Here is an 11821-nt window from a genome sequence, read left to right as displayed (position 1 = left end):
CTATCTTATCACAGTGACCTGTCCGCTGCAAACCATTATAGGCGCCACCGTACAACCTGCGCTAAGTATAACCTCAACAATCGACAACGTTAGTTAACGATCGATTTATGATCAGTGCATTCAAGTCGCAACGACACGTTGCGTTTTGTGTCACAAACCGTAAGACAAGATCATCTCGTTCGCAAGTGGATCAGTAATTTCATCAGTTATGTCAGTAACGGTAATGTCTATATTTGAAGCTCTAGGATCAGCTGCTCTGAGATTTTGCACAAAATTTCCGCTTCGTTTCGATCTGCAATTTCTCTTAAAAATATGATGTAATACTAAGATTACATAAATCGCCACTACACAGTGCACTATAAACTGTAGAAAACAACAGAGAATCACATCTCGTACATTTATTTGTTGCAATTGAACATAATGAGGCGATCGAAAAGAACTGCACAAACAAATCTCAGTCTCAATATAAATGTATTGGCACGTTATAAAAATATTTACATCTACATGTTTTGCCCACTGTAATGAAATGCAAATCTACAACACAGGATACAAATAATCGGGCTGTCACATCTCTCCACACAAAATTTTACATTTGTGGATACACTTGTTTCACCAGAATTTCGCTGAAGACTTGATTAGCTTGGAGTAGGAGTTTTTCTTCAACAAGTACCTCGATAAGCGACTTCCGGGTAGCCTTGTCGGCCAGGCTGTTACTCCACTCTTCCAACATGGTTCGAGCTTGAAGAAAGACACTACTGTGCGTCTTTTGTATTACCGTGATCTTCTCAACTGAGAAGAGTTCCGGGTCCAATTCTGATGCAAAAGTATCCCAACGGGTTCCCAGAGATTTGGCAAGGTCTTTCAATTCCTTGGCAGTTGCCTTGTCATGAACAGAAAGACCTAGCAAAGAGAAGAATTATCAATTGCAAGTAAAGAAAAAGACAAGACGGCGTCGATTTCAAATTCTTCAAATCTAAAGTATTCACATTCGTTTTCTAATCTAAACTCGTAATCATGCAGACTATAACTTGCACCATCGTTTGAAATGTTTCTATTAATTCAGGAAACTGCTACCTACAAATCAACTCTGTATTCATTACGACGAAAAGCACATTGCAAGGCATACTTGAGCTGTAAAGACCAATTAAACAGCATGAAAAAATTTGTAGTGAAACGCACAGTCAAACAGCAGCGATATAGACTTAGCGATACTTCGTTTCTTAACTGCGTCACAACGTCAGCTGTAGATGGTTGACGTCATAGGCTTTATTAAACCACATAAAAGTTGAATCAATTATTTGCGTGCACAAGACACATTTAGCATGGATTAAAACCACGTGCGACCATTTTCTTGCGAATTCGGGACCAATGACGATAAGTTTCAGAAATACAACACACTACTTGTGTTATATTTCACAAAAATATGCAAAACAGCAATTACAACAAGAAGATATCCCACATCTATAAATGATTTTATAGGGCAATTAATAACACCCAACTCCGACATTACAACTACAATAAATCCACAAATTTTCGGATGCATTTTATTTATTTCGTATTGCTCGTACAACTCCTAAATGTACTAAATTAAAATGCGTATTAAAATTTTTCTTAAATGACAAACTGATATTACTAATAGCAATTAGCAATGTTGATGATGTACTACAACCCAATATCTAACTAAACAATACCCTGGTTTTATCGCGACAGAAGACCAAAATGAAATAATCTACGTAGAACACGGCCAGTTGGCAATGTTATAGTGTCAATCAACTCATACTGTTTGCAAACGTATTCTGATAGATAGCTAGATTGAACGGTTGCCTTTGTCGAGTGCATGCCTTCGTCAGCCCACATTCTTCCGCAACTTGGGCAATGGTAAGCCTAGTCTTAGCGTCGAAGACATGATACTGCCCTCTTTTTGTCCGCTTAGCTGGGGAGTTATCTCGATCCAGAGCTTTCCCTACACCGTCGTTCGCACCTATGATGTCGTTTTGATAAATTCCTGATATCGCTCGATTTGGGTTGAGTAGCCATGATCTATTAGCCAGCGGTACCTGTTCTTTTTTATCTTTCGACGTCAGCCACACATGGATACCACTTGCTATAGCTTAGAACTCATGAATGACGAGCGACACGACGATCACGTGGAATGAAACAGTTACCGGTTACTATATATGGTGCAGAAGAAATGAGTTCTTATTTTAGGTTGTGCGTACTTTACTTTAAGACACATACTTTTAATACTCTCTTTCTATTGTGTAGACAAAATTTGTTTTCGGCCGGCTGCTCCACTCCCAGCAAAGCCACAGCCCTCTACTACTCTCTGAAAAAGTGGTTTCTAAGTGGTGGTTGCGCACTCTTACTCTTACTCATGTCTAGGACACAGTTTTCTACTTCCATCTTTAAAAGTATGGCGGAAATCCTCAATATTAGCTGAAGTGGTTTAGGGGGAAGAAAAAAAGAGAAAAATAACAAAAATTTCCGATGTATCTAGAGGATTGTTAGAAAATGGTTGTTAAGGCTATTACTTTCGAGACCAATTTTATCTCTGTTAGTAGCGGCAAGTGCTACCATGGTTGTCTAACATTGACGGAAAGGTTTCGTTGCTAAAATGATGGTTTCCAAGCTGATCGGGACTCATCTCTTGCTGCTGTTTCGTGTTTTCGGGATTACTAAAACAAGAGGAGAGACGGTGATATCGTTTGTGGCTCAAACGTCTCAATTAAATTGAAACAGCTTCCTGCGACCGCAAATTTTGAGTATTTATTACTTCAAAAGACTTAAATGGCAAATTTATACAAAGGCTGATTTAATCCATAAGTTTGCTTGCACTATGGCAACTAACCAAATACATTGAAAACTATATATATATATATATATATATATATTAAATCCTTTAAAGATACTAACGCCGAATTATGAGTTAATGCAAAAATTCGCCTCCCACTAGACCAATAACGTAGCCGTACATTTTCCTAACACATAGTCGCATGCTAAAAATATGGTTGCCATCTACCTAATAATTTCTTGCTGCGGCCTTTCCAGAGCATGGAATTCACTCGTTAATTAGGAGGTCTTGCCAACAATTGCGGCATCACGCAGCCTAAGAAATATAAAGTAACTTTTGGATAAGCTGAAACAATACTACCAAAAGTGTCTGTGCCTAAATCTAAAGATTGGTAACGGCAGCTAATAGTAATCACCATAACGAATTATAAATAAGGCTTATTATCATTAGGCTAGTGATTTGCATGCATTTAGATATTCAATATTCTTCAACAGCGCCCTTCATATATCTTTCATAAGCTATGAACAAGATTTCTTGACGATCAACACGCTTATGTGCGAGTGCACGTACACCCGCGCGTTTCAGCGATTGCGTTCAATGACACCGACAAAGAAGACAAAGTAAAAACTACTCTTGCTACACGCTTTTGAAACTGCAATCTTTCTGTATGTACCGTGTAACACGAAACAATGGCGGAAATTTATTTTGGTGGTATGCTACGAAATTAATAGAAATCATATTAGTGGATTTTATTTTGGCGGTTGGACATCGTTTGATAACTGATATGTCTTATCATTGGTGGTCATCGAGTAGTTTTAAATTGACAGTTGTGTGTGGGGGGCTTACATTTCCCTACCATACTGGTCTGTAACTACTGCATAGTGTAGAAGGACTGCTGTACGTGTCAGAACAAACAACCTGACCCGCGTAAACGTGACAGACAGTCCAGCTTCAATCACAGCCTCACGGTCTCATTCTAAGGAACAACAGGCAGCAAGCAAGATTACCTCCTATCTTGTGGACACATTCGCGTAATGTACGTACCGCCACTTCACGATTAAGTAACTGATGAAGACAACATGTCGACAACATGACACCATGTGCCTGATGATGTCAACATTTCCCGGTGGCCAAATTAACAGCCGATTTAATATTAGCGGACGCTGAAAAATTCGTCAATCCCGCAATTCGCCAAAACAAGTTTCCCGACAATATTTCATCGTACACGGTATTATATAACGAAGATTGCTTTTCAAGCGCTGTATAAATTGTCAAATCTTGCTTGTTCAAATGGCATGAAAGCATTTCTTTTATAAAACCCTCCCGAGTATAGCCATGAGTACTCCTGTGCTAAATATTAGGTCGAATTCCAATTCTGCTTATACAGAAAAATGCAGAGATTTCATATTACGCGATACTAGCGTGGTAAAACAATACTGTTGCCTAAAGATTAATCATATCTGCGAGTCTTCATTTACTAGTAAATGGTGTAGTCTATCTGTAGCTTAAGTGTTTCTACCTATTTGAGCAAGACAAAAACTAAGCCACCTTTATATTAAAGTTGTAGTACACAGTTAATATGACCTTATCTCTCATATAGTTAGCCTAGATGACAAACAAGTTTGTATCGCCGACCAATATGAAATGCGTATCTCAAGCTCTGATCGTCAATCACATAGCTTACCATCTTGTGAAGCTGCGTCTTCTTTTCTTAGCTCTGCTGGAGGTGAGTTGAAGCTGTTTTCTAGACAAAATCAGTGAAACCGGACTGTGATGAATATACATAGAGTAAGAATATAACTATACCGGCAGCAATGTGATGCTGATGTCCAAGAACCATCAATGCATCTCTACCGTTAATGTCTGGCCTCTTCAGAACTTCCACAAGATAATCTTCGGTAGCGTTCAAGTTTTGACTCCAAGTGTCCAACATCTCACTGGCTGATTCCATGCTACACACTAATGGCATACCTAACGCTTTACCCACTTCTCTAAAGCAAGGCTGCTTCTCTTCTTTATTTGGCCTATCGAAAACATTGCACAATTGATGACGAATCTTTGGCTTCATTCGAATAATGTGACTAGAATCAACAGCAACGAGATCGATCAGGCGATCCTCGCCTTTCTCGTGAGTGACGACCGTTTTCTTGTCTCGTTTAGCGGTTTCGACTGCTTTTTCAGTGTAAGAAACGATTGCTTCCCTGTACTGACTGATGGAAGCATGACTTAAATATTGTGCCTCTAAAACAGTTCCTGAACTTTTCTTGTCAAATACTTTCATCATGAGATCAAGAACGGACTCAACCAACATCATGCAATCTCCTTCACTGTAGCGAGGACCTCGAGCGATCACGTCCATACTCTGAATGGCTCTCTTCTTATTGGTAATTTGTACCAGCGCTTCAGCCGGTAAATGGCGCGGCATCACATCATGGAGCCTCTGTTGCACTTTCATGCCACCATCCCACAGATCTATTACACTCATATATTCGCTCTTCGAGGCTTCGCATTGAATGACAGGATAAGAGCCCGGAGTGATGAGATGGTGCGAGTACTTGCATTGAACGCGACGACCAACGTGCACTGGCTTAGCCCCATCTTGCTGCCAGGCGCTCGCTGGCATGCTCTTCTTAATATGACAAGGAAAAATGTAAAGAGGATCGCCGTTTTTATCCTTCCTGCTCGGATGTTCTAAACTGAGACCCAAGTGACAGAGAGCACGGATGGCCAACATCACGTCCTCATTAAATTGAACTCCTTTGCTCTCACCAAATCGCTTGAGGGTTTCCTTAATTTGTGCTATTGTTGCCGTTCCGTCGTCGTCGGTCTGCAACTTGACATAAAAATCAGGAGAACTCTTGTCGGCAAGAGTCGCACCGATGACAAAGTAACACAACCATGGCATGTCACTGACCAATCGATCATCCAAGTCAACTATCTAAAATGTACATGCTCAGTACAACAAGAAATTCTAGAAATGTGATTTGCTCATTACCACGTCATCTTACCTCTCCACGTTCATCAAAATGTTCCATTAGTACTTTGAATGCCTCTCCTTCTAACTCAGGAAACTTCGTCGTTACGAGTCGACGAAATTCTTCTTTTGCTACAAACTTCTTGTTACGACGAAGATTAATGAATATTTCGTCATGTACCTTCTTGCAAATAGGAGGGACTTTGGGCAAACTCTAGACACAATATATTCACATAATTACACCAACTTTGAGCAACATCGACACGTTTACCTTCAGAGCCATGCTTCTAACTTTACCAATAAAATTTAGCAACTTTTTCATTTCTACTGAATTTTTGTCTCTCGCGTCCAACACGATAGCGTAATTATCAAATATTGTGTCATATATCACCATATAAAATGGATCATTATCAACAATGTTGTATTCATCTCCTGCGTCTTCAACTCTAACAAAGGTAAAATATCTGTCAAATTCTTTGTAAACTTGATTCATGACATCCCTTAGTTGTATTTGCTTGTTCTTCTTCGTTTCCTCTGGATCTCCGTGGGTGCCAATAGTAAGCATGTAAGGAAGAACTCCTCCTTCAGAAGGTCGTCGTGCTGACAGTACAAATGAGAGAAAGTACTTGGCAATAGCGCAAATTTCTGCAGCGCTCTTCCTTGCATCGATAACGAGAGCAAATATAGCAGATTCGCCGCTCATAAAGAGAGAATGCGTTTGATGAAATTCTTTATGACCGGCCACATCGAGAACAAGCATGGCACCGCCCAGTTCCCTTCTCGTTGCCAGTATAACATCGATACAAGCCGTTCTCTTCGTTGGATCTCCGCTTCCTCCCATCGCAATGCTCAACGTCGTTTTGCCTGCCATTTCTTCACCGACCAGACAAAATTTCAATTGATCAGGATATTCACATCCACCAGCATACAAAACAGCAAAGCGTTGTTGTTGCTATTACATACAAAAACAAACTTACTCTAAGCCAAGTATTCGGAAGTCACTATAATTTCGTAAATTTCGCAACAACCGATCACTTTCCTAAACTTTATCGCTTCCTAGTTTTTCTAGAAATCAGCAAATCAACTATTATACAAGTCCATATACTATACATATCTATCTCAATATATGTATAAAGGCGAGTTGTCTTTCAGTATCTATGTGAGAACGTGCGTATAACAGCCGCCTCCGTTTCCGATCTCCGCCAAATTTGGCTCGCGCATGTCGAACCTGTACCCGCAGACAGTGAAGTGAGCGGAATTCTCCGATTGCACTGGGTTCCCTCTTGAGAGATCGTCTCAAGCGTAAAATTTCTCGACGACGCGAACCCTACACCTTCCGTTTCATTTGAGAAGATATCAACGAGATCTTGCCGAGTTCCTGTAGTTCCCGCCCACGAGCTCCTCATGCGCTCGCAGTTCTCTCCAAATACTAATTGCATCTGCTCCGAATCCAACCTCTGCGTTTCCTGCACCGAATGGTACACGGGGAGTGTGTCGATTTAGAATGGAGTCAATGAGATATACTTCATGATTGTATAAAACAATAAATTAATTAACTACAACTAATAATAATAGAAATTTACTAATCATTAGTAATATCCATATCTAATATACTCGTGCGGAGAACGGGATGGTGGCTAGGATACTATGTACACAAGGAATGATTTGCACACTCCAATGTTTGATTCCTAACATCTCACAGCAGACTCATGACTAACCTCCTCGTTCGGGTACGGCAAAAACCGCATTGTATAGAAGCCTTGAACAGAGGAATTTTGCTCTTCAGCCGCGATATCACTGACATGCTTCCCGGGGGTTTGCTCAAGCGGAATTTTCCTTCTAAGACGTACGTATGACCTACGCACGCATAAAATGTGTGCCTCAAACTTCCGTCAATCTTACTGCCATAAACTATACACTGTACTGACGCAGTAACGTACTGCCTTCTGGCAGGTTTCAAAATTACATCACTTCCGGAAAAAATACTTGCTCAATTTTGACTTAGATTCGCTTTCGAAATATACATGATTTACAGTATATATATATATATATATATATATATATATATATATATATATATATATATATATATCAAAATTACATTGCTGCAAGTCACCGTGCGAGACAGACAGACACACACTCGCATAACTAAAGGAGCAATTCACTGTTTGACGCATGTGCAATAGATGTTAACGTACGTTAAGGTCGTGGGCTGCGGACTGAACGCTTGCTGTGTTGCGCGGAGCGTTGTTTTGGTCATAATTTCCGAGGCCAACTACTAGAGCGTTCAAGAGACGGGTCTAGACACTTCAGGCGATTCTGACCGTGAAAGAGAAAAAGTTACAGTTCATAAGCGACTCAGTTGTTCGTACTTTGTAGACTCCATATGATCGTCTTGCGAGTTGCAATCGCTCGGTCTTTCGAATTTGCTCCGTGTTTCTTTCTACGAATGAAGGCTATATATACTACAGTAAAAAGGGCTTGCGTGATGCGAAAAACACACGGAAACGTACGTCACAGAAACAGAATCACGTGACTCAAACTGCCTTCATTCCACAGCCGAACCATCGCCGTATGTGTGCCTTTCGCCGTCGATGGAAGATGAGTCATAGGTGCGAAAGCACATTTTACTTTTGCCCACGCAAATATCAAAGTTTAAACGAAGCGGTAAAACGAAGGAATGAACGTAATTTGAAGAAAACGTATCGAAGGTTTCTTGCGTTATCAAAATGCTCAGCTATCAAGTTTGCTCTGAGATAGCGCCAAACTTCCCAACTTGAAAAAAGAACATAAGCGATTGGCTAATGCACGTGCGTCAATCGGTGAAGTGCTATTTTAGGGTTAACTGCAACGCAGAAATCAAAAATTCTTTTATGTTGGAAATTGATAGTTATAGTTGCATACATGACAGGAAAAATAGTTTTAAATTTAAGTTAAGTCTTCGCTAAGATATAGCAGGCAAAAGTTGCTGCCGTTTCTTCAACTTCCTGTAACGCGTTATAACGGGCATGGTGTAGTGTGATGTCACAGAGGGGAGACTACACGCTGACGTGTATTGTAAACAAAGGAAATTGTGGCAAAAGAATAGTTCGGTTTTGCGTGGCTGAATGATGCACCAATTCGCGCAAGTCATACGCAATCGTTTTTCTATTTTCGAAGATCCCAAGCTAAGAAAAAAGTGGGAATCGCAAATAAGGATTGCAGAGACGTTTGTGACTACAAGTGAGTGCGACTCGTCTTACTAAGTGGACAGGAGTCTGTAGTAGCCACTTTAGACTGATTGTTTCGAGGTGCGTACAGCCTGGTCTATTCAAGAACTTGTTCTGGGTTGTAGAAGAGTAAAATTGAGGCCAACACTTTCTATCTACCTGCCTCCACAATTCAAGATCGCAGCACTCTGGAAGCTTCGCAAAAGAAACGAAGAGCCGTATTTGAGAAGCGGGAGGGCAAGGAAGACTCTTGGGCAGGACTAAAGTAATGCAAATTGCAGGAAAAGGTCAGACTCTTGACTATATATAGACTTACATCTAGATGCTTGATCATCATGTGTGTAAGAGGATAGACTACATTGCGCATGCGTTGTAGCACTAGTATATAAGCAGAATGTATACAGTACTTGTACACTTAGTATTGCGTGACTAGCCTAGAGAATATATATTATAGCACACTATATTACATGGTGTCAAAAGTGCAGTAACTCGCAGCAGATGTTATGAGCAACAATACCTACGGCTGCGCAAATACGAGAGTCACCGGAGACAAGCAATATTGCTCATTTAACGAATGTGACAGTCCCGTTGCCGGGGAGATAAAGTATAAAAGGCAGCTTGGCGCAAACTGGCAAACGTTTCGCAGAAGATGGAAATCTTTCGAGATCTCGTCCAGTATGACCAGAAGATCGCACAAGCAGGGGGTGGCGACCTTTCAGCAATGCCTGCCGGCAGAAGCTCTCGAGGTTCTGGACACCTTGCCCTTCCCAGAAGGTAAAGATAGAAATGATATGGCAGTAGTGCTTCAAATTATGGAAGCGTACTGATTCAGCAAAACAAACGTGATGTACCAACGGTACCAGCTCACGCAGCAAGCACAGAAGCAAGGTGAGCCGTTTGATGACTACCTAATTTCGCTAAGAAGAATGATTCGTGCATGAAATTATGGTGCGACCAAAGATAAATTGTTGTGCGACAAGATAGTCCACGAGATACGCAACAATGACACCCGTCAGAAACTCCTGCAAGTAGCTAAATTAACTTTGGCGACTGCGATATCCACACGTCGTGCCCGCAGATTCTACATCTGCACAAGCCAAAGCCATTAGATTCAGCGATGACGTGAATGCATTGACCGCGTACAGCACACGGAACAGGAGGAGGCAAGTGACGGTAGCCGCTAGGGTACCACAGACATGTCAGAGTTGTGATAGAATGAGTGGACACTCTAACCGAGTAGATATCTAGCCTCGTCGCCGTCAAGAAACCGAACGAAAAACTCCCCTTGTGCATCGATCCCAAGCCAATAAACTAGGCACTGAGACGTAGTCACTGTCAGATGCACACAGTCAATGATCTGCTGCCTGAACTATCGTAAGTCTAAATGTTCAGCGTTTGAGGCTGGCACAGGAAGTATTCCTGCGACGACTAGACGAAGCCTTAAGGCTTGTCCACACTAGAACAGAATGGATCGCGATCCGATCGGGATAGCAAGCGTCCACACTGCACTTTGAAAGCGATACCTCCGCCTCATTTTCGATAACACGTGACTGATGACCGAGGTGTACGTGTGGCTTCTTTGCTTGTGGAAAGCGTTGATACAGCGACGTAAGGTGAGCGAGAACAAAGACGAGTCAGGAGTGTTAGATGTTCCGAATACACGCGTAGCGTACGCGAAGATAACGCCCACTATTTCTAATTGGATTCAACCGATCGTGATCGAAACCACCTCGCGATCTGGATCGGACGAATCGCGATACGATAGGGATCCAGTTGCAAGTGTGGACAGCGTTGCGGTTGAATCGCGATCCAGTTGCCAGTGTGGACAGGCCTTTAGACAGAATCTCCGGAGAGCATACAATTGCAGATGACATCCTGATCAATGGAGTAAGAAGTAACGTGGATGATGCAACAGCAGACCATGACCGCAAACTCTACAGACTACTTCAGCGATTCCGCTCCAAAGAAATCCGTATCAATGCCGACAAGCTCAAGTTTAAGCAAAGCAAAGTTGCCTATTTTGTATATTTGCTCACAAATGACGCTTTCAAATCCGACCCCAGGGAACTTAAGCAATACTAAATATGCAGAATCTCACAGACATTCATTAAGTGCAGCGCATCCAAAGACTAGTCAATTACCTCCCGCGCTTTCTTAGCAATCTGAACGATTTGTGTGAGCCGCTTCGCCAACTCACACAAAAGGATGTAGCATGAAATTAGCCTAACATCCACAACAAAGCAGAAAGTGCAGTCACAACAGCAAAGTACATCATGGAAAAGCAAAGATCACTGGGTCAAACCAATCGCTTTCACTGTTAGATCACAGGACAAGCCAATAGCAGGAATCCAAACTAGCCTAGCACAGCGATTGACGAATAGGAGAACAAGAACTTTCTACCTAAAACGGCAAAGTTGCCGAAACCTAAGGTACCAGTCGATGATCTTCAGGAACTAGGGACACGACAAGCAAAGCAAGCCCGTTATTATAACAAAACAGCAAAGGATCTGCTTAGCTTACAACCTGGTAAAGCTGTGCACATACAACCACTCAACGCCTACGACCACAAGTGGATACCAGCAACAGTTCACAGACAAATAACATCCGATCCTATGATGTCACCACAGTAGATGGACAACTTCTTCGCAGAAACAGAAAACATCTACGAGCGGCACCAGAAACAACAAAACCAGAACAACAGACAACACAGATGAAGACGTCACAACAAAGCAGAACAACACCCGCAATGATCTCCAAACACACAGAATCAACGAAAATGTCACCCGCAAACAACGAGTTGTGAGAAAATCTGCTTACCTCAAGGATTGCGTTGTCTAGACTTTACTG

At 41.6% G+C, this 11821-nt stretch overlaps 1 protein-coding gene across 1 annotated transcript; it reads right to left on the bottom strand.

Moving 5' to 3' along the window:
• Window positions 1-452: 452 nt before the first annotated feature.
• On the bottom strand, window positions 453-6199 carry LOC134198526 (uncharacterized). The gene is made up of 5 exons (XM_062667940.1): window positions 6037-6199; window positions 5800-5979; window positions 4598-5729; window positions 4476-4535; window positions 453-900 (listed from the first exon to the last, which is right to left on the bottom strand). The coding sequence occupies exons 1-5, from the start codon at window positions 6157-6159 to the stop codon at window positions 587-589; spliced, it is 1809 nt and encodes a 602-aa protein (XP_062523924.1). The 5' UTR covers window positions 6160-6199; the 3' UTR covers window positions 453-586.
• Between the last annotated feature and the right edge of the window lie 5622 nt (window positions 6200-11821).

This window comes from Corticium candelabrum, chromosome 2, assembly GCF_963422355.1.
Source record: "Corticium candelabrum chromosome 2, ooCorCand1.1, whole genome shotgun sequence".
Classification (NCBI taxonomy): domain Eukaryota; kingdom Metazoa; phylum Porifera; class Homoscleromorpha; order Homosclerophorida; family Plakinidae; genus Corticium; species Corticium candelabrum.
This window is presented reverse-complemented; position numbering and strand designations above follow the sequence as displayed.

Coding starts and splice junctions, on each gene's coding strand:
- LOC134198526 (XM_062667940.1), bottom strand. CDS start 6,159: ATGGTGATATATGACACAATATTTGATAATTACGCTATCGTGTTGGAC. Junction 5,980..6,036: donor TTAGAAGCATGGCTCTGAAG/GTAAACGTGTCG, acceptor TATTGTGTCTAG/AGTTTGCCCAAAGTCCCTCC. Junction 901..4,475: donor AGACGCAGCTTCACAAGATG/GTAAGCTATGTG, acceptor TCTCTTTGCTAG/GTCTTTCTGTTCATGACAAG.